This window comes from Ascidiella aspersa, chromosome 2, assembly GCF_963924565.1.
Source record: "Ascidiella aspersa chromosome 2, kaAscAspe10.2, whole genome shotgun sequence".
NCBI lineage: Eukaryota > Metazoa > Chordata > Ascidiacea > Phlebobranchia > Ascidiidae > Ascidiella > Ascidiella aspersa.
In genome coordinates this window covers 24,301,419-24,325,687 of record NC_139448.1, presented here as the reverse complement: position 1 = coordinate 24,325,687, position 24,269 = coordinate 24,301,419, and the positions used below count along the sequence as shown (strand labels likewise).

The 24,269-nt window shown below is 36.1% G+C and overlaps 2 protein-coding genes across 3 annotated transcripts; one reads left to right on the top strand and one right to left on the bottom strand.

Moving 5' to 3' along the window:
* Positions 1-4,726: 4,726 nt before the first annotated feature.
* Positions 4,727-8,737, top strand: LOC146164428 (bromodomain-containing protein 7-like). Its single transcript, XM_083381074.1, has one exon. The coding sequence runs from the start codon at positions 4,757-4,759 to the stop codon at positions 6,578-6,580; it is 1,824 nt and encodes a 607-aa protein (XP_083237200.1). The 5' UTR covers positions 4,727-4,756; the 3' UTR covers positions 6,581-8,737.
* A 773-nt stretch (positions 8,738-9,510) lies between these two features.
* Positions 9,511-23,900, bottom strand: LOC146164427 (inactive tyrosine-protein kinase transmembrane receptor ROR1-like). Of its 2 annotated transcripts, none has more exons than XM_083381388.1 (19): positions 23,732-23,900; positions 18,531-18,567; positions 17,844-17,896; positions 16,716-16,842; positions 15,820-16,004; positions 15,388-15,409; positions 14,810-14,949; positions 14,483-14,697; positions 14,199-14,399; positions 13,936-14,056; positions 13,291-13,481; positions 13,080-13,208; positions 12,697-12,807; positions 12,373-12,555; positions 12,055-12,233; positions 11,781-11,910; positions 11,567-11,686; positions 11,317-11,465; positions 9,511-11,107 (listed from the first exon to the last, which is right to left on the bottom strand). In XM_083381388.1, exons 1-19 carry the CDS (start codon positions 23,805-23,807, stop codon positions 10,225-10,227), a joined length of 3,252 nt encoding a protein of 1,083 aa, XP_083237514.1. In that variant the 5' UTR covers positions 23,808-23,900; the 3' UTR covers positions 9,511-10,224. The 2 variants fall into 2 exon arrangements, with proteins under 2 accessions (XP_083237514.1, XP_083237515.1); XM_083381389.1 differs by having other exon boundaries at positions 16,716-16,839.
* Positions 23,901-24,269: the final 369 nt, after the last annotated feature.

Sequence of the window (24,269 nt, the reverse complement as noted above, 5' to 3'; positions counted from 1 at the left end):
AAATACAAAATACAAAATACAAAATACAAAATACAAAATACAAAATACAAAATACAAAATACAAAATACAAAATACAAAATACAAAATACAAAATACAAAATACAAAATACAAAATGCAAAATGCAAAATGCAAAATGCAAAATGCAAAATGCAAAATGCAAAATGCAAAATGCAAAATGCTGCAAAATGCAAAATGCAAAATGCAAAATACAAAATACAAAATACAAAATACAAAATACAAAATACAAAATACAAAATACAAAATACAAAATACAAAATACAAAATACAAAATACAAAATACAAAATACAAAATACAAAATACAAAATACAAAATACAAAATACAAAATACAAAATACAAAATACAAAATACAAAATACAAAATACAAAATACAAAATACAAAATACAAAATACAAAATACAAAATACAAAATACAAAATACAAAATACAAAATACAAAATACAAAATACAAAATACAAAATACAAAATACAAAATACAAAATACAAAATACAAAATACAAAATACAAAATACAAAATACAAAATACAAAATACAAAATACAAAATACAAAATACAAAATACAAAATACAAAATACAAAATACAAAATACAAAATACAAAATACAAAATACAAAATACAAAATACAAAATACAAAATACAAAATACAAAATACAAAATACAAAATACAAAATGCAAAATGCAAAATACAAAATACAAAATACAAAATACAAAATACAAAATACAAAATACAAAATACAAAATACAAAATACAAAATACAAAATACAAAATACAAAATACAAAATACAAAATACAAAATACAAAATACAAAATACAAAATACAAAATACAAAATACAAAATACAAAATACAAAATACAAAATACAAAATACAAAACACAAAATACAAAATACAAAATACAAAATACAAAATACAAAATTGAAAAATAAAAAATAAAAAATTAAAATCAATTTAAAAAAAAAATTAAAACAAAATAAAAATAAACACTAAGCCCCGAAAATATAACCCCTGACAAAATGTACAACAACCGCACCCCCGTCTAGTTCTTTTTTGGTTTCCTATGGTTTCCTATGGTTTCCTATGGTTTCCTATGGCATGTTTCAGACCGAATATTGTCCGATGTTTTATAGAAAAAGTAGACATCGTAGAACCTTCAAATTTTCAGACATGGCGTAGAGTGGTATGTTGGTGCTTTGTAGAAGTTTATGAGGCTGCACCCCCAGGGGCCTTTGCTTGGGGGGCAAAAACCTGAAACATTGCATTTTAGCTCTTTGTAGCTAACGACTGCCATCTAGCAGCAGAAAAACTTTCATACAGAATTCGTTCACATTCGCTTGATTTGTCCAGCTTGTGAAGTGACGAAGCGACTGACCGCCTGCTGTGCTTTATTGTCCCGCTCGTGAGACTTTCGTTGTGCGAAGTGGCATGTCCAAAACTGGGCTTGTGCGACTTGCATTTTAAAAAGAGGCTTCTCTTTAGTAAAATTACTTAATGCTCTTAAGAAATAACTTATTTTACCGCTGCAAATTTAAATGCGAAATCTGGTGGCTACTCTAATCCAACATATGAACACCAGGCCTACACAACTTAAAATTGTGTGTTGATATGTTGGATTAGAGTAACATACTATACAGGTGCAAATAGCAAATATTCTCCAAATACGATTTTTTCAAATATTCTCCAAATCGTATTTCATCGTATTGTCGTGGTAATACACAAAGAGGTAAGGCTGTGAATAAAGTTTCACCCAGCGTACAATTAATGCAGGGGAGCATTGCGAGTAGGGATGTGTAACGATAGTGGCCATTTTTAGATGTTTAATTAATCGTTTTAAGTAATTAACAAATAACAAAAACATGCGCCCCTTATTATTCCTTGTCTATTTATCAAAATTGTCATAATGCATCCTTACCAAAAACATCCTGTTGTATATTTATCAAAAATGTAATAATATATCTATTTATCAAAGAGCATTATGTGTCTAAACTCGAAAATGTAATGTTTGACGAATTGTTACTGTGTGCGTTTTTAGTGAAAACTTCCGGTAATTGCCAGTGCCTTGCGAAACAGCTTGGCCACTTGTTCACAGATGACGAATAGCAAAATTGACACACACATCCGTCCTTATATTGTCCTCGAATGTGCGACCTCAATCGCCATTTTGAGAACTGGCACGGTAGCCATATCTCAAAACAATGATTCAAAATTGTGTTTACAGTTAGAGAAGCTGTTTTCGTGTACTAATATGGATAGATTCTAAGTTCCTTGTAGAAGATATGTTGAGAAAGAAAGGCGATAAAACCAACACCCGTGTGACGTAATTACTATTAAATAATATAACAATTTGCCGTGTCATTGCTGCGTCATAATCGATAGAGACGCTGTTAGCCCTTCGTCAGAAGATTCATCAGCGCATTCAGCAAAAAGGACTCTTAACCCATTTGTAGATTTGGGAAGTGATTGGCCATCAAGCTCGACGTTTGGACGAGTGAAAAGACCAACGCCCATACCAAGAGCTCAAACTAAATCTCGGGAAAGTTCACCAGAAGCAGAAGCCAGAAGAAACCAATCAGATTCAGATTATTACCCTGATAGTCTAGAATCTTTATAGTCGACGTCATAAAAGAAGATCCAGAGAAACTTCAAGACAAAGAACATTTTACAACCGACAAACTGATTTGAGGCAAATTCATCCATACGTTGATCTCTATGCTCGAATCCGTGCACCAAGCATTCAACAAATACGACTTCAAAACGGATCATTTAAAGCCCGCGTTGTAAGAACGACTTTCGATTACTTCGAGACCGCAAGAGCAGAATAATTTCGTCATATCAGTTTAATAGACAATTTGTGTATATCAACTGTTCACGCTTTGAGGTTCAACAACTCTGAAGGAGACATCTTTGTAAGACAGGCGTCCCACCTTCCGTCTATGCTCGGTGACAAGAACCACGTTGAAGAATATATCGCCTTGAGATTGTACTTAGGAGTCCCGTCCCATCTTATACGTGACTTGGTACTTACAGATGTTCAAAGCAGAATATCGGCGACACATTTATAATGCTTGCTTTAAATGCGGAGTCAGCGTTATTACTTCGCGATAAGCTTCGCCTAATTAAATCAAGTGTCAATAGGGTGTATTTACCGCCGCAAATGTAAATGCGAAATCTTAAAGCAGAGTACGCCTCTCTGTTACCACCTGTTGTGCATGTTGCTCCAACCAACATACCAACATCAGGCTGAAACAACTAGCAAAACTTTCGATTTAATAGTTTGCGTATTAGGCACATAATAGTGTTTTCCATATTGTTTGAAACTACAGATTCAAAGCCCAATACTTACAATACTTACAATACAATCCGGTCCCGGCTTGACCGGAGGTCGTGAGTTCGAACCTCACTGCAGGCTAGTTGTTTTTCTAGTCTGCTCTGCTTGCATCATTGATCGACAGATTCGGTGAGTCTGCAATGGCTTTTCGGTGTACTAATACTTACAATACTTATAATACAATACATTCGTCGCATAAGTCACAAAATAAATTAAGCCCTGAAAAATATACCACCTGACAAAATATACAACAACCGCACCCCCGTCTAGTTTTTATCTATTATTTTACCATTCAAGATCATAATGATAATGTTGTGGTAAACAGTAAAAAAATATTTTAAAAAGATCGAAAAAAAGTATTTCGCCGCAAGACAATGGTCAAATGGTGTGTTATAAAGAAGTTTGCACAGGACCACATATTTGCATGATGGGTTTGTTGCCTGATGGGCGCCCCCACAGAGGGCCAATGTGGGGCGGAGGGGCACTTGCTTCATCTGGAATTTCTAAAGGCGACTATTGTTGTTTATAGGTGTAATATGTATTAGCCTACTTATGAAGGTTATGAATTAATTCTGATTATTATACGGCGCTTGGCAGTATCCGACCACATTTTCGTCCGGTGACCGGTGGTTTCTATTGCTAACTTTATTTGGATTGGGGTGCGAGTTTGGGTTTGGTTCGGTCAAGTATTATTATTATATATTTAGCGCCATTTATTCTCCCATATTAATTTCATCCTTGCAGTTTCTATTTTTACAACTATTTCCGTAACTGTAAAAATAAAGTGGTGGGATTCTAGATCAGCGCCATTCCTGCTGACATTAAATCGTGTGTCAATATTAATACCATAGGTACTGAAGATAAACTATGTATGTATATTCATATCCCCCCCTGGAAAATTTTCCGCTGGCGTGTCTGTAGATATGTAATTACTGTTTTCTGCCGTAGGCCCAGCAGATTCGAAATACTTTTAAATTGACATGAACTAAAAACGGAGACTTTAACACAGCTTCATGAATAAGTGTAGTAAATAATTTAAAGTTAGTCAAAATTCCTACCATTGTTTGGTGCTCTTTGATTTTTGCATGTAGTAAGTAACACAATTAATTACAAAATAAAAAGATGGGGTACCGGTACCCAAAATTATTTGTGTTGTTTTCTACCAGTTAATATCAAGCAGCACCATACACCATCTTCAGGTTTATTGATAAATCCTAATATAATCAATCAACTACCAAAAATAGTTTTGAGTTTATAAATAGAACTTAGTGATTTATACAAATGTTGTAGTGGTTTATATAAATTTTGTTTCGTTGGTTCATCTCCCTAGGAAAAACTTGATAAATTATTTTACTTTGTTTTACATATTATATAGTACAATTTATTAAAGTTACTATTTACTTATAAAAATGGGTAAAAAGCACAAAAAGCACAAGAGAGATTGGCACCACTCTGAAGAAACTGCTGATCGAGGAATAGAAACTCCATTAAAGCTTATTTTAAAGAGAGGCACGGAAGGTACATATGATTCTGACTATGCTGATTCTCCGTCCTCTCATCATCACCGTAAAAAGAAAAAACATTCATCTGTGGAGACAACTGTACACCATGTTGAGACAATAGTACCATCACTTCATCGGATATCCGATGAATCTAGTTCTTCTGAGGTAACAATGGAAGAGATATCCAAAGCTGGTCGTGTAGAAGATATTCAACAAAAGGTAAAGGAAAGGCAACCAAAGGAAACTGCAAGGCAACCTATGGCGGCTTCTAAACGAAAAGCATTGAACACTGTCCTTTTTCACCTTTTAAAGCAACTAGAAAGAAAGGATCCAAATGAAATATTTAAATGGCCAGTAAATGACATAATTGCACCTGGTTATTCTGACATGATCTCCTCTCCTATGGATTTTAGTACTATGAAAAACAAAATCATTACTAATCAATATTTTGGGTTGGATGACATGAAACAAGATGTTGAACAAATGGTTGAAAATTGCTGCATTTACAACAAGGAGGATACTATTTATTATGAAATGGCCAAAAAACTGCTTTCAGCCTCTGCAAAAATATTTAGCAAGTATAGACTCGCGAGTATACTTCGCAGCTTAAGTGCAACTGGTGAACTGACACAGAGCGAGGCTTCCGACATTCTTGGGGAAGAAGGTTCTCAGGCTGCAAATGACTGTTCTGAAGTTGATGTTGTTGATAAACCTATTTCAAAGTTTATTTCTGAAAATCGATCTGAAAGAAACACAAAAATGACAAATATGGTAGATGCCGACTCACTAACTGAAGCTATAAGCTTTACTGATGCTGACGACGCCCTTTCAGTTGCACCAAATGTATTGGAAGCAGCAAGGGAAGCCAAACTAAAATTACAAACAAAAAACCCAAATGGTAAACTTGGTGTTTTAATGATGGACAAAGATGGAAAAATGACATTAAAACTACTTAACCCAGATAATGTAAATCAGCAGTCTAATGAAGTGGACATGGGAGTACTCACAGGCAGTACGGTTGAAGGAATCGATGTTATGCCAGTAGTTAAAGAAGATAAAAGAAATAAAGTGACTCCTTTAGATTATTTAAGTTATGGTGCATTTGGATCGTTTGGGCCCTCATATGATTCCAGAATATCTAACCTAACCCAAGAAGAAAGTGATCTCCTTTTATCTGCCTACAGTGGTGAAACAGGGTATCTCTTTGCTCAAAGCATTCAGAACTTTGTTAGTGATTGCAATAAAGGTTTAGTCACTATGGTTTCAGATATGCTGGATAATGTAACCCATGGTGCTCATACCCAAACTACAAATGAAATTCTTGAAAAAAGAAAGGTTTTGGAGGTTAAAAATTCTGCAGAGAAAGATGATACACCAAAAATTGACTTTGATGAATTGCGCTCATTGAAGGACTTGGGAATAGATGTCTCCTTTGTTGACAGCCTGGAAGCAACACAAAAGCAAGGAACTATCCAAAGTGTTTTCACAACTGACATTGCGGCTAACCTTGATCGCAGTGGAAGATTAATACACAAACTCAAATATGAGCAGCAAAAGCGTTTGAGCAAAAAAACTGAAGCAAATGAGCCTAATCTTGATTCACCCAGCACCAAAGAGATTGAAATGGCTGGTGAATTGCGTACAACGTTCGCTGGTTTAGCTGCAAATGTAAAACCAAAAGATCTTGTTTCAGTTGACAGTCTACATAAGGCCATGGGTGTTTCTTTGTAATAAAGGTCTTGGTAATTTTTATGTATGACATATCATTCAAAGAAGTTTTTTACCCAAAAATAATTTATAAAATATAAGGTAAACATTGCATGTATAAAACCTTGCATACGTTGCATTAAAGCAGGGGTGACGAACACGTGGCCCGCGGGCCACAAATTGCCCGCGAAAGAATTTTGTGTGGCCCGCGAAGCATTTGGGTGAGACCACGGCAGTCTTGAAGTTTCTTTGACCCGCTTCTACTCTTTGCGATGCGATATCAAAAGCTGCTAACCGTATTCAATAACGCATATATATATCATGCAGGAATCGTAGAAACTGTTGTGTAAATCCACACACCATCAATTCAGGATTCAACTGTTTATTCATTGTTGGGTCATAAAATATACTAATAATAATTTAACACCATGATCCTGTTGCTGCTTCAGTACAATAATGCAGTAGTAACTAGTTGAGTGTAAGCTTAGCTTTCCTTTGATTAAGTTTTGCGGCTTACTCAGTGGTAACTGACAAAGTGGCCCGTGACAGCAAATAGGTTCGTCACCCCTGCATTAAAGCATCAATCTTATACCACAGTAACAATCATGTGTATGCTTAACAGTAGCAATGCAGTAAAAATGTAATAATAAAATTATGAAACAAGAAGTGATTGAAAATAAATTGAACATTTTTATTCAGTACTAACGCACAGAAATGTGATCCATATTACATAAAAAATTAGTTTGTTTTTAAAAAAAAATGTGTATCCAAAAACAGTAACAAATATCTTTTTAACACAATAAAAACTTTTTTCCAATTTAACTGATTCCTTTAGCCAATGCAAGTCCTAATTTATGTTAAAAGTTTTGCTATGTAATTTTAAAGTTTCACCCCTAAAACTGATAACTGCAATTTTTTCTTCACCGATATCATTGGTGCAACATAAGTAAATTTGTTCCAGTTTGATTTAGGTTGTACTTGCATATTAACGCAAGATGCGTCCAGTTAAGTGCAATTTGAGGGTTGCCCATTTTATGACGTCATTTGTGAAATATTTTCTAAAATTCTGTTGCTTCTTGTAAAAAAAATATTTTTGGACAAGTAGTAATATGTTTTTATCACTTTGTCATGAGAAGAGCTTACGCATTAGTGTTTTCAAAATACTGGTTGCCGTTTTAGCTTATTTTTTTAGGGGTTTTAAATAGGGGGATTAATTTTTTGACTTGTCAAAACAAGTTAGAATTTTCATGTAAGGTCAAAATTTATCTAAATCATAAAAAAAATCGATTTAAAATGCACAAAAATAATCAGTGTTGTAAACAAGTCATTTTAAATTGACTTAAGTCCCAGTCAAGTCATTTGTAAAACAACTTAAGTCCAAGTCAAGTGTTTTTGAATAAATAACAAGTCAAGTCCCAGTCCAAGTCATCAGTTGCGCAAGTCAAGTCCCAGTCAAGTCATAATTAAAGCAAATCAACTTCAAGTCATGTCCTTGTTAAAAAATAAAATTTTAAACTATTAAAATTTTCAAATTTGTATGATTATGAGCAATAACTGAACTAAAAAATAAGAAAAAATGCAACATATAGCAAGCAATTTGTTTTATGTGCTAAAATTTGGATAAATAGCTCAATTTTATAACAAATACTTGAAAAAAAACGCTTCATTTTAACCCAAGTCATTTGTCCAAATGACTTAAGTCAAGTCAAGTCATTTGTCCGAAAGACTTAAGTCAAGTCAAGTCATTTTTCCCAAATGACCTAAGCCAAGTCAAGTAGTTTGAAAACAGTGACTTAAGTCAAGTCATTGACTTAAGTCATTACAACACTGAAAATAATTCACAAAATTAAACAAAAAATATAGTCAGCTTTTGAATTTGTAGATCAGTTTAAATTTTACAAAAAAATTTAGTTTTGAATTACATTCAAAGACATTTTTACTGTATTATATCTTCATTAGTGTAATATACTTTAATCACGCAGGCTGCCTGGTTTATCGCATTAGGTACAGCTCGAACTTCGATTTTTCTTTACAGTTGTGCATCTCTGATTTGGAAGTATTAAACAGTATTTGCTCTGTCTTATTTGCCTGTGATTTGCAATTATTCCACTTCCTAATACGATAAAATGATAGGTCGTTGTTAATTTTCTGCAATTACTTTTACCGTATTTCAACTGTTTACACAACAAATTTCTTAAATAAAAACGTTTTGTTCTTTGGCATTTTTATAGTTTGTCTTTTTGAAATGACATAAAATATCAACTAAGCATTTTCAAGAGTTTTGCATAACCGGTAGTCAGTATAATTGGTTGACTACGCCAAGGCACTGATAACGCAGTACTTCACACAATAATATGTTGTTTAAATTAATGTAAATCTAATAGGTCAAAATTTTGTCCAAAATGGTAATTTACTAAGGCTAAGTAAATAAACTTATATCACTTTTTTGTCAGTTTCCGGTACTGGAGTGTTATACCACTACTATTCTAAGACTTATGAAGACTTACTATTCTAAGATTAAGCCTACGCTGTAGCAGCGTAAAAATGATTGGATATAGTACCCACAACACTCTAGTACGGTAGCCTAACTGACAAAAAAGTGATTTACGCTGCAAACAGCGTAAAAAAATATTGGATATACTACCCTGTCTTAATTAAATTAAACGTTATGAACCTGTTTTCAATATTTTTAGTCGAACCGAAGCTAACCTTGAACTTTTTGAATTTTTTCGAATTAAACAAGATTCTAAAAATAAATAGAACCCATGGAACCTTAACCAGGAAAGTCAAACAGTTTCACGCCATGGAGCTATTTGACACCAAAGATTACTGAACAAGATTTGGGCTATTTTTTTTTAAGGAATGTGACTTTTGTTTACGCTCGTGCCCATGGGCCGTAAGTTGCACATGCCTGCTGTTTTATCTTACATAAAGCATAGGAAATTATTTTATAAATGACTATAAATTTTATTTCGCTTCAACGAAACTACATCGTTTTTACATGATATACTTGGGAAAACATTCGAACGGGATTTAATAAACAACAAAAAATTGTTTCGCAAAATTAAATCACCATTCACAAACTGGTCGCTATACTTCGTAAGGTATACGCACGTTATCATGGCATGAGATAATTATAGCCTATTAGTTGCCAGGCACCGTACAAGAAAACAGTAAATTAATATTCCGTATGAGAAAATGTGACACAAACGATTTTAGCAAAGTTATTAGTGTAGGCTATTAGTTAAGGTGACCAAAGTTTTCACGAAATGTATAAAGCCAAAGCAGCACAGTGTTGTATTACAATTTTGAGTCCTAAAGTAAGTTTAATTACCGTACCTGTAATTGCTGTTAAACCTTTCAAAAAATAAAATGCTAAAAACGTTGATAAAGCTTTTTTAATGTTGAGAAATATGTGACAATTCTCTATGTTTTAGAATAGGTGAAATTTTGGCAAGCCTAAAATAAAGTTGTGAAATGCAAACATCAGTTTGATCAAGAATAAAATAGCGATATTAACTGCAAAGCTCCAAGCTTATGGTATGTCTCAGCCTTGGCAAGGTTACGAACGACGTCTTTCTTTACCCTCTCGACGCCATGTTCACGGGATTAACCACTAATTAATCACCGAACTACTTCGTTTTAAGCTCCTGCTTAGTATGGATTCATTAGACAAACTTTCTTGGCGTTGAACCCCGGAGTGGAGTTTTAACAACATGCCTGGGCTGCCCTCTTCCTACAAGTGGGGTCTTTGGGTCGGCAAGATGACTTTCGACGTCATCGACTGGTAGACCGGAATCACACGACGTGGCTTTAATGCTGGAGTTGGAGATGTCGGAGTCTATTTCGCGAAATTGTCCACTTGGCGATAGTTTTAAAGCATTCTGTTGAACCTGGTGCTGTCCTTTAGCAGCAGACACCACTAATTTTTCAGTTTCTTGATTGTTTTGCGGATTTTGGTAAAACTTTTCTGGAGTTTCATCTTCACCACTCTCATTTTCTATGACACCGCTCAACGGTCGGTTCATGTGGTTGTTGTAACCGCCGTGTTGGTGATGACCTTGGGGAACTTCGTAATTCGAAGAGTCGTTGAAATCATGAGGTCCGAATGAGCCTTGTCCTCCATAGGGACGAACGGGAGGAAACTGATCCCTGGACGAGGACGCGCAACTACTGCTGTCACCACTGCTCTTAGACGCTGCTCCTTTCCTGTAGTTCATTGGTTTTCGTTGCTGCATTTGCTGCATGTACTGGTTCTGTGAATGGGGTGCGTAGTTTTCGCCATATATTCCGCCGCTTTGGGGCGCACTTGTGTACGCTGGTTGATATGGGTGCTGAGTGCCAGACTGTGGATAGGAAGAGTTGGTTCCAGGCGAAGAGAAAAACTGTTGCGAAGATGGACTGACGTTAGGCGGCATGGGGTGTTGGGTCGTCATAAAAGTTGAGGCCGACGAGCTTGGCATGGGCATGGCCATGCTGCTGTACTGTGGTGGTGGAGAAGGAGTTGGACCGGGAACATTCGAGCTGTACGTCAGGCCACTGCTACCTCCACTAGAACAAAAATGCTATTCGTTGGTAAACGTAACGCTATTTATCTTCATATATCGGTAAATGTTAAAAACGTCAATCTCATAGCGTTATAACAACGTTTGTTTCTGTATAGGTAAATAATATAGTTAAAATGTAATACGCTGATTTTAGATTGGGATATATAGTATAAGATAGCAAGCATTTGACAAAGACAATAGTTAAATACTGACATGCTGCTTGTTTGTGATGTGTATTGAGAGTAAGGAGCTGGACCATCCCTCATTACGTTTTGCAGCTGACGATGGATACCTTGAGCTAGTTGTGACGTCACACGCCCATTGTTGGACGCTTCCCATCCTTGTAACTTTGCCCTGAGATCCTACGATAATAAATTTCAGTTAAAGGAATATTAGTTACCATTATAGGATATGAAACGATTATGCGAAATAAAAGAACAGGCCTACAGGTAAAAACTGTTACCTTGAACGAAGGCCTCTGGGGTGGTTGAGCAGCCCAACATTCGTGCATCAGCGAGTAAACCTTTGCTGGACATTGGTCTGGGCAGGTCAAAAGTTGTCGCCTGGATATCATGTCAAGCACCTGGAACCGAAAAGCAATATTTTTAAGATATTATCTAATAGTGCTTTAGCTTAAATGCCGCCAGTTATTTGACAAAAGGGTAACGGATCCACACCTCGTGATTATTATATCCGCAGTAGGGTTGCATTCCATACGAAAACATTTCCCACAGGAGGGCGCCAAAGGACCACACTGAGCTCTTGTTGGAAAATTGCCAGCTCTGTAGAGACTCTGGTGCCATCCATCTGCGAATAAGTCATATAATACAAAAATCACGTCTTGTTTACTTACAACATACAAAAACCAATGGAATCTCTAGAAAGAGAAATTTACATTTCCCACAATTTCATTGTAAAGAATGTAGGGATAAAAAAATATAAACTAGTTACCGAATTGGAAGCAGTTGTCCACCTTGCGGTGACCTGTAGTAACATGACAAGTAAGAGTCACGAACAACCCCAAGATTGCTGATTTTCAGATCCATGGAGCTACAAACCAGAATATTTCGTGCAGCCAGATCACGATGAACAAAATTATTGCTGGCAAGATATTCCATGCCGGATGCAATCTATATACAAAGGAATTTCATAGTGAATATAACAGCATTTACACACAAGGCATTTTATAAATTAAATATTGAATATTATTGATTTATCCATATATTTACATTGTAGTAATCCTTAAGGTTCGGTAGGTGTTTGACAAACCTGTATAGCCATTCTGACGAAGTCAGTGTGCTCGATGGTCGAAGAAGCGTGACTGCTGGAACTGCTAATGGGTGGTTTAGCGAAATCAGCCTGAGGAGAGTGAAGGACAAGAAACTCGTGCAAATCAACTCCGTTCGTGTATTCGAAGATCATACAACGAAGACTCGACTGTGTCACAATCGCCTTTAAAATAAAATAAATGAAGTGTTTAAGCTTAACAAAGAGACTTCATGTTGCATCGGGTATTCGGTTGGAGAAATGATGTATAATAGAAGAGGAATAGGCATACTCGGAAATTTCATATAACTCTAAACAGGTTCCTACTTTTAGACAAGCAACGTTTTCGTGTTGCAGTTCCGAAAAAACTTCGATTTCTCGTTGAAAGTCATCAACATGGGGCGGTATAGAGCCTTCTCTCAGAGTTTTCACCGCAACCTAAAACAATAATGAGTAAACAAATAACCAATTGACTCTGGAAGGCCTATAGGTCCTTAAAGCTGGGTAATATATCCGTGTTAAATACGTTACGCCCCTGGTATTATTTTAGGCTTACGGCACCCTACAAAAAAGATAAATAAAGTACGGAACAATATGACTATAGCTTTTTCGACAAATTTATTAACATACCAAACTTAAGAAACTAAAATATCTCTCCGTACCCTTGCTAAGTTACATCCCTCACAATTTCGAAATTTTGTTACACTTACAGCAAAATTGGTACTAAATTGGGGGTTTGGAAGAATTTTTGCTTTGTACACTTTTCCAAAATGGCCGTCTCCAACCTCGTTGAGCAATTGAATTGAACTTGAAACTATGTCAGGGACTTTGGGAATTGCCTGCAAAAAATTAAATAAACGTTTAAAACAAAGCAAATGCAACTGTTATTCGACGCAATTAACATTGAACACGGTTTCATACCTTTGACTTAGACACCAATGGCAGTTCTACGGATTGTACGTTACTCATTGGAGATTTACGGCGCTGTTGATTGCTTCTTGCTTTCCTCTTACGACAAACGCAGAATGCGAAACCGATACAAGCCAGAACGAAAGGAATTGAGACGCTTGGAACCAGGATCATAATCATGTCCGAACCTCTCGAGGGTTTACCTGAGCAAGTACAAAATACTTATCAAACAAAAACAAATAAAAATGTGTTATACTTTGTACTTATGATAACCAGTTTTCACTTTTAAAATATGCTAGGCCTGCATTATTTTTCTTCATTCCTTGTACCCTCAACTAAGCTGTTATTTAATTATATTTATAGGATTACTGGCCTCCATTTTTGTTAAAAAACGTTAGTCATTTTTATATGCAAAAAATGGCAAGCACCACAACAAAACTAATTAATTTTGCATTCGCCGGCCGTTAGCAAAACATCAAGAAACGCTGTTAACTACGTAGACTGACGACCCCGGACAACAATACTTTTATGTCAAAGTTGGCCAATTGTTTTATTGTTTAAGTCCACATTTATCATTAAAGACAACTAATCATAACTTCAAAAAAGTTTTTCTTAACAAAAAACTCGACCAAGAAAAACAATTCGTGCTCTACTTACTACATTTTTCCACATCGCAAAGTGCCTTTTCTGTAAAGTGTTTGTTCACATAACACCATGGACCACTTAAAGCATTGTTCGGGTTGCGACAAAAATTATGGCCACCAGCTAATTCAGGATTCTACAGAACAAAATAGTTAATTTGTTATTACGCATGTACAATAGTCAGTTACTACTAGGCCTACACATTTGCAACTGGTGTAGAAACAATGTAATACTATCCAGGTAGATGTACTAACTCTGAAAAATATTTTGTGACAAACCTCTGTCATTTCAGAGTGTGGCCACTCTTTACATGTCCTTCCATCTTTCGAGTAGTTAATGGTTCCTCTATACGATGTACCGGTTTCGTTGTAGCACTTGTGATCTCGGTTAACAACAGCCGGTAGGCCAACTTTAATGCACTTAGTCGTTTGGGAACGAGTGGCCGGAAGAATGGAGCAATTTGATTTTTGAAACACGAGCTGTAAGAGAAAGCAAAAATTAGTTACAAGGGAGGCAATTTACACCCATTTGCTTAAACAAAAGCATCAGGCCAACACCTCACCCTAAGATAAGAATTTTTTGGGCTGTTGACCAGGTCGTTACGGCAAACATCATACTTCAGTTGTTCACAGTCTTCCCTACAAAGACGGGTGGGTTTAGCTATAATCTTGCCAGTGATGTGGTCGGTCACTTGCTCGCATGATGGAAAGACAAAATTGCAGAATGTCGGGTAGGCAAATGTAAAGCAACGTTTTGACACTGAACCACCATCACCATCTGAAAGTAATACGTGATATTTGGTTAGCGCCGACAATTTGGAACTTAACTTAAACATAGAAACATGTTTTAATAATTTATTTTACTCTATATGGCATTCAGTCAAAATTACCAAGAAGTTGAAGAGCCTGCCTAATCGAATCCTCCATCTCTTTCTGAGTTACGTAAGGATCAACATAGATGCTTTTTCCACCAAGGACATCACGACATCTTATGCCGGAATAAGTTTCGCACTTCCCGGGAGGAATAGTTCTACAATAAAGCAATACATTAAAATGTACCTATGAATCCATCTAAAAATTCCTTAGAATAATAAAATTTGCAAAATACCATAAATATTAAACTCAGAAATTTCGTTCGAACGAAAGAAACTGCCGAAATGGTGAAAAACACACAAGCTAAACAATAATTTAATCCGTACGGATTGTATCTTATTTAGTTGCAACAGTTGTAGATTGGGCATGACCCACTTGGCTAGAACAGTCGTTTGTGTTTTCTTTTTCTATCCGTGTATTTATTGCTTCATACATTCTTGTGTTTTAGATACTAATAATGCCCCAGGAATGAAACATATTAGCCGTACAGCACACAAAAAAACAAATTTTGGGTTTTCTAAGTTTTATACTTATTTTGATCTTTATTAAACATGAAGCTGTTAGATATACAAATAAGTTAACAACTGTGACTTACGGTTTTGAAGTCGGTGGTGGTTCTGAAATAAAAGCCACAAAGCGATGATTAGTGACACCAAGATTAAAAATAAACACTAACAGTACAGTACCACTATATAGAATTTTAAAATGTCAAAGAGGCTTTGCGATCAATACAGATTTAAATTGATTTCAACAAAAACATCCTAATCTGAAGATACTAGTCGTATATGGGTGGGATATAACTCTGTAGTCTTGTATGGTATGAAACAAAAAATAGAAGTCCCATTTTTGTGCTATTATATCAAAGACAAAACGAAATGAGAGCAATTAATAAAAATGTTTTTTTACTATAAACACCAAATCCCGTTAAACCAACACTGCTGGGTTTTGGTAGGTGCAGGGTATATGGCGCTGGATAAGCTTTTCTAAAGAAAAATAGGAAATCGCAAATTATGTTTAGTGAACATACTGAATGATACGTCGACGTAAGCTTGAGTGTGCACGCGTCTGCGGCCGTTGGTCGCCTCGCATCTGTAGAGTCCGGTGTGATAGGAGTAAGCATTATCGATTCTTAGTCGAGACTGGGTGCGCTTGTTTGTTACTGAAACGCCCGTTTCGCCAGGTTCTGGTTTGAATAGAGTGCTTCCAAAATACCTGTGATAAAATTGAAATACTTCAATTAAGATGGTAGGCTATGCGCCTTTTTAAACTCATCATGTCGTCTCGGTGTCACCAAGTCTACTAATAGCAACGCTTTATAAGGTCACCAATAATTAAAAAAAAGTCCACTGCCCAATACTGAGTTTTTTATTTTGGGACTGAGAAACCTGAAAAAATATAACGAAAACCAGCTCCCAGGACTTAAATTAAAGAACTTCCTGCTAAAGCTCCTATTACACAGTGCGCCAGCTTATTACAACGATAAAACGAGTCCCAGTAATACTGAACAGTACTTTATCAGCCAGTGTTTAAGCACAGCCACAGTCGCAAATTATGCTTCCGAGGCAGCCAATGTTAAGGTTCAATTAACCCTGGCTCGTTTCGATACAACGAGCTTGTCCGACGCACCCCCAAGGCACGTTTCCTTGCCGACATCCTCTTACATTAGTGTTCCTGGCCATTAACATTTCGTTCAAGGTTTTTAGGTATCATTAGGACATCGGCCACTTGAAGCAATATGGACATATTACAAATAATATATAGATATGGACATATAAGAGGGTGCAACACAATAAAGGCAAAGCGATGGATGTGTTATCCAAATGTACTATAGTATTTGTAAAGTATAATTGTTTAGCTCTTTATTGCATATATTTGAGTTAAAAGTGGTTTTACCCCTAGTGATATAACAATAGTTATAATTACCACTGGAACTGAACGTTTGCGTTAGTACAATCTTCCACCTTGCACTTTAGAATCAATCTTTCCCCGGAGATAACACTAACGTTTCGCAGAGGATTGATGATGCGGAGGATTGGTCGACACTCTGCTACTAAAAGATATAACGGTTGTTTTTGTTTTGTTGAAAAGGACGACACTTAACGATTTTACACAATCTAATGGTTAAACATAACTTTACATTTACATAAACTATGTTTTACTATATAGTGTTGTCTGTGGTCTAACATGTTCTGTTTTTTGTTCAGGCAAAACTCATTGCACCGTGAAACCTGCGAATAAAAGTTCCCAGTAGCCAGGCAAGCTACTAGCAAGTGGCATTAGTGTACAGGGACTGACTCACAGCGCCGTTATGTCAACGCAAAATCCACACGTGAAAACAATCTGTACTGAGTATACTTTCACCAAAGAAGAACATCGTCTCAGTGGAATAAACCAGCGCCAATTCTCGTAACAATACTTTCCCACAGACGCTAACCGACACAAGGACCGGGGACTTATTGATATTAAGCGCTCAAAAGCCCTTCAATAATCGTATCGACGCCACAATGGTCTACGCCTCCTTCTCGGTATGTTTCGAATGCCTTTACTATTCACATAGAGCGAATATGGAAAAGTGTCGTATTCTTAAATATTGCCCTTTGTCAAAATGGCCCCTTTGCTTCGAAGGCCAAACACCAGTTGGCTTTCTAGGGCACAATACAGGCGGAATTGAAACGCGTTTCCGATCCGTCAGCGATGCCCATTCATTCCCATTGTTGACGGATGAGCTCGACCATATCTTTGTGTTTTTAATTCTTGAGTCACCACACCAATAGAAATGACTGAAATATCAGTTTGGATTTTTGGTGGGCCACAAGTTTAGTTTCATACCTGACAACATAACCCCTATTGTCAAGCTACAATCGACAAACTTGAGATTTCTCAATACTTTTTTCTGAATAAAAATCCTAACAATTTACAAAACGATGCTACATGAATCGATAACTTATTTAATGAATATCCCGGTGGTTTTCATTTACAAAAATATTAACTGGGGCTGATGGCGACAGCTTTCTTTGCTAAAATGACTCCGGTCTATGGTAATTCACTTACCCGTATCCTCAGTCGTTTTCTCGGGTTCCGTGAGTGCCGACAAACTTTCATCGCTGTAAAAACAAATAAATATCGATATATATAACTTTAGGTTGCTTGCAACTTATGTATAGCATATTAAACAAATGAAGTTATAAGAACATAGTGGATAAATTGAGGTTATGTGATATACACAAACCTCAATTAATTGAATATACAAACTATTGCTAACAGGCACAATATCAATCAAAAACAACTCATCTGGTAATTGCTGTTGTCTTTAGTTGTTTTAGATTTTTTCAATATAGCTTTAAACTAAAAGCTGAACTTCAGTAGCCGTGAACTCGACAGCGATAACGACAATTGGTAATTAATTAATTTTGACCAACTTAACGTTATTAGGGTAAAATGCTTTGTTGCTTTTTGGGTTGGCTAAAATAAGTCATCATCCTCTATCCTACGTATTTTAAAAAGTTCATCAAAATCGTTGGATTCTCAAATTACTGGTACATTCATCACGGTATCTCAATCACCTTTGGTCAAAGGATATATTCCATTCAAGGAAAATAGGTTTTTAGACGTACCATGGCGATTGTGCACAAAAGTCACATAAAATAAATAAAAAACTAAAAGGTAAAACAAAAAGAAAAAAACAAAACATAGTGTTTCCGATAGAATTTTGTTTATTTTTTTTGAAAAAATACGTACCTTAAATTAGATGTGGTTAGATCGGAGCTGCTCAAACCTAAGATAAAAAATAGTACTAGTTACACATTAAGCTTGGTAATGGTAAGAAAATGCATAAGTTGACTTTCATTACCAAAATGAAAGCAGTTTAACATTGAGTGAATATTCATAGAAAGTAGTTGGTAGATCAGAATTCACTGAGGTTAGCTGTTAGAAGTTCCGCGATACCAATAGCACGTCTTGCACAGATAAATGGATGTTAGTTCTTTCTCACGCCACAAGCGATAGTTACGTCATATACGACTGGCGCGCGCGGGCAGAATAAACGACTTGCGGCTCGATGCTCAGCAAATACCATTAATCGTAGCTACCTGTCTTGGTTGGAGTTTGCTCTTAACGCCTGTTGTAGTGTACACAGGGCGTCGCGCACCACGGTCGTGACTAAGATTTTAAAATAAGATCAAAACAGACCATTTCTATCAAAAAGTTTAGCTTTTCGTAGTAATAAGTTGGTTTCAGATGCATTTACACTGAAACCCGCCCAAATTTTTTTAGTGAATACATCCGGTTGACGGCACACCTGGAGAATACATTTCCACCAGATTTTTATCGTATTATTTGTTTAAATTCACAAATGTTTACTAATTCATCATTTATGTCAAAGAACAACGTCTATCACTGTATGAGCTACGACGGTAAAACATCAATAGAGTACTTGCTATTGTTCGACCTTTTAATGGCGAAACGATGTCAGATGATAATGATGGCCTTGAAGTAAAGTTTGAGAAATGTGCCATACGTTGTCATATTGATTTACCCTCATCTTTAATGACGAAAAACACTCCGCGTCAACTTAAGCCAAGACTGTAAGCGGTATTACAATTGCCTCAATATCTTATAGTTTAGGTAAAAGGCTTTCCTTACTGACGAATTGATTTTAAACAAGCGAATGTGCACTGAAACAACGTGGCTTTGTCGAAAAGTTAGGAACGGGTGCATATTTGTCGCGCTATGCTATTCCCTAACATTAGCGTAGTGACCAGTGATTTAATGGAAACTGCCTGTAAACACGGCATTGATTAGGAATATATTGTAAAATGCAAAAACTGGTTTTGTTAGAAATTATTTATTTTGTTGACACACAAAGCATTAGTCCTTAGTGAAAGTCAGCAATTTTCCACACTCGTCAACCGTAAGCACAAAAACATATAGCCCTTAACCGACGACCGACGTACGAAAACCTACACCCTGGTAGTTTTTAGCATTGTCACAAGCAGTAAAGGGGCTCTTAGATGGCGGGGTAACGCCAAATACCCTGGCGCAATTCGGGCGAAAAGGCACGAACCTTCTCCGTTAGCTAAAAGGAAAGTCGAGGTAACGCTTGTAGCAAGCATTTTTTATGGCTATATTTTTTCGGTAAAGTTGCCTTGTAAACGTAGTCTTTTAGCTGTTGCGTTTAAAAACTTGTATTAGCTTTACAAAACAAAATCCCTGCAAACGTGTTAACGAACAAAACTTACTGTATTTTTAAATGTTTATAAAATACATTTTATAGGAATATATTATCAGGTTTTTTAGTGACCTACAAAATTATCATTTTTTTGAGGGGGACGTAATAGAAAATGGGATAATCACCACCGATAAGAGACAGCAAATATAGTGTGTTTTTTTAAATCAGAGAAACAACTTTCTAAAGCAAAATTTAAGTTCGAGCTGAACCTAAACGATAAACCAGGTTAGCATGGTTGATTCTGCAGGCGCATAGGTTTTATTGCTCAACTGAAAACATAATGCACTTAAATTGTATTTGGGTGTAATTCAAAACTAAATTTTATTAAATTTTACACGAAACGAAACTTTAAAAAATCCCACTGCAATTTTTGTAAATTTTGTAAACGATTTTGACTTAATTTGAGCTAACGTGTAAATTTTGACAAATTTTAGACTTTTTTATAATCGCCTCAATATTACGTATTTATAAGAATAATAAAGAAAAATAATTGGCATTTTTGATTTGATTAGCTTTTACCAATCTTTTCACTATAGGACCTGCTGAAGTAATGTTTGTACCCAATTAGTATTGCATTGTTGTTGGATGTGTTAGCACCGTGGTTCATTTGTAGCATGACCTGTGTATAACGTCAGTACATAATGCCCAGTTGCCCACTTCTGTCTGACTTGACTTCAGGCGGGAATTTGCGTATTGGGTTAATCCCCGATTAAGCGGTCCATTACGAAGTGTATTGTAGGGGCAGACGTATAGAACGTGGCAAAGTGGACGTGAAATTGCAAACAGTGACAGCAGCGCAAAGCGTGTTGCATTTCAGTAGAAAGGACGTTCCTTGTGGAAACTAGTACAATCCGGTATTAGTGCTGCTCTCGCCGTATAAACGCATCCGTCGCATGCCTTCTGTCGTTCTTATTTTGTTGTTTAGTATTAGTACGGCGAAAGCTCATTTTTTGTTTATATAACATGTTTACGGGGGAAATGAATTATTGAACACTGAACCATTATTCAACGCAAAAAAAGGGAAAAAAGTGTCTGGCTTATCTGATAAAACTGTTAAACACAAGGCAAACGCAAGGTCAACTTTTTCGTTGTAAAAAACACCTGCATGACGGCCAGGTGTGGCAAGCCAACACACGATTATTTTGTTTTACAGTTAGTGAATGATACCCATTTTTAAATACCAAAAAACAATTACCAGACACTCATTATTTCTTTATACACGACGCACTCTATTTCGGTGAATCTCTGGCAAACGTTTAATTTGATTAGTATATTAAAAACAAGGGTGTAGTATACCGTACATTTCTTACAAGACAATTATGCTACGAAAGGAAATAAAGCACCAGAACAGAGATTTGTGTAAGGGGTTATTTCAAGTCTCTATAGCTAAACAATAAATATTCCACACCTTCGAGAACGTGTATAAATAAAATCCAACAGGGAAGAGAATTCCTTGACTATCCACATTTGCCTAACAACTAGCCCGAGGCGCAGAGTATCGTCAGCCGGGATTTGTTGCCTAAACATTGCCGCAAATGTCGATCACCGCTACAAGCTCGAGATGTGGACTTTAACAGTTTATTTTTCAGAGTTTATAGGACGATCGTTTAATCCGTCTTTTCGATATCCTGCGGATCGCTTGATTCGCTGCTGCTTGACGTTTGGGTAAACAGTTTAATTATCACGCCAAGGTCGTTCTTCCGGGTTAATCACTGGTATGAACTCGCTGTCAACCTAAAGGGCCAAACCTACTTTAGATGATTTAGAAAACATTTGTGCATTTTTTCAAAAGTATTTGCCCTCAAACAGTTATCCGTTCTGCTCATTTTTTTAGCATGGTTTGTTATTGATATTATCAAATTTACTATAGATCAGTGTTTTCGATGTTTTTCATTTTGTAACGCTAGACAAAATAGTATCATTGTAGTAATAACAGCCCAAAAATGCACTTCCCATCTATAATTACGACGAGGAACTATTTTATGTGAGTGGTTTATAGGCGGTATTTTTGAAACTTAAGTTTCAAGTCAGTGTCGTAAAATTATTGACACTGATTTGGGAATATTTTTGGCAATATTGGGTTAGAATAAACATGACATCTCTTTTGGGTCAGGCAAAGGGCGGATTTGCTAGACATTTTAGGTAGATAAATCCCACAGAGCCAGAATAAAAAACGTTTTAATTGACAAGTTTATGGAAACACCAGGGTCTGTGCAAACAAGTTTTACTGACTGGTATATAGCAAGTATTTGTTGACTTATTCGGGAATTTTATTGCATGTTTTATGAAAGACGGCTTGAAAGCGCATTGGCAAATAAATATTACCAGAAGGCCTAAAAAGAAGTTCGGAAAACGCCTTCAGAGGATAAAAAGTTGAAACCTCTTCACATATTCACTTAATTAGGTCTCCTTTTCTGTTTATTTAGAGCAGCAAGTAAGATTTTTTATAGAAACCAAACAGTATAAATTAATCATGCGTTGAACACGGTATTATCCAACACTTGTTCATAAACAAGAAAGTCAACACAACGGCTCCTAGCAATTAGTTCAGCTACAAAGGACACATACAGGCCGAGAGGAAAGGGAAATTTGCTTTAACGCTTGACATCGGATTGCCGAAAGCTGTAGTGTGTCACACATCTGTTCACTGCAACCAGCATGTTACAACCAAAACATCTTAAAACTATTTTACAATCTATTGATTGAATTGTATTCTTGTTATTATTAATACCAAAATAATGATAAATCGGTAAACATGTCGGGCTGTCTTGTTCAGAATGCGCAAAGGCAAGACACTAATTACCGAATATAATGTGACTACCCGATTTAGGTAGCCTGCTTTGGAAGAAGAAATGTTAAAACAATGTTGTAAAACTATTTCAACCTGTTAAAAATACGCGGTAAACTTACACATTATATGGATCTTTGCGATAATTATTGCCGCTAAAATCGGCCACGCCCCAAACCGAAGCACCTTTCCGTATTATTTCCCAGTTGAGAATTAAAAGCAACCTAAAATAATGCCGCAAGGTGAATGAAATGAAGAAAAGACCCAAACGCGTTCTACGGCAAACAATGCGAACAATGCAAGCAGGGGCAGGGCCCAGCCGTGATCAATTTCGCGCAGCAAACAAGCGATTAAGGTCACTTGAAATCTCCTCTGTGACGCGACTTAGTGCAAGTGGTGCGAAAATGACGAATCAAATCTTGTGGCTGTTGCAAGCTGTTTTGATTATATAAAGAATAATACTGGCAGGCCGTTTCTGTCCTACATGCCAACAAAATTTACTGTTTTCTAGTAGGAAAGGATTTTTTTAACCTTCGCTGATTTCAAATTTATATGTTTTACTTCATAAAAAACTCGGGCCGATAAACAAAACAAAGTCCTAACAAGTAAAACGTAAACCAATGTAAACATATCGTCAAACCAACTAACGTAATTGTGGGTGGGAAAGGTGGAAATATATATACAAATACGCGGTTGTTAAAGCGCATACCAATCGAAACTCGACAAGGATAATAGCTTGTAATGCGTCATTGTAAAACCAATGAACACAGATTTATGGCGTTTTACCTGGCACTTGGAAACAAATCACCAAGACGCTTACGATAATGTGCTTCACCGACAAATCGTCTGCTGGTAATAAATCAGACCGCAAAAAGTCGTGCAAAACTAGCTTATGCATACGGTTTTATCAAATTTACTACCAACCTGTTACTAGTAGTAGCATGATCATCTTGCAGATAACAAGCAAGTAAAACTTTGCCATATCGGGCGTTGTAACCATAGATGTAGATATTGTATGTCCAAATAACCGTTCGTATCACGAGCCACTTTCAGAGACCGACAGTTTTATAAATACTAATTATGTTATTCTTATAATCGGCTGTCAAGAAAACATAATTATTCGGTCACAAATTACATAAAAACCTAAGGCTACTCTGCACTCACGTTAATTTCTAGAAAGTATTGAATAGATTTTTGCTGTAAATCTACAAACAGTCAAGTATTATTACTATAAAAAATCATCTCCGATTTCTTAGACAGATATGTAACATAGCCTAGCCTACTCCTTACGAAATGTACTAAAGAGAGCAATCAGTACGGGTTTCACGCAAATTATACGATCTCGCTGCGGAAACCAATATATAACTGTAGACGAAACAAGGCATTGCACTTCACCGCCTTTAACACCTGCTCATACTGACATGCATAAGTTCGATAACTAGTAACTTTAGCAACTGCAGAT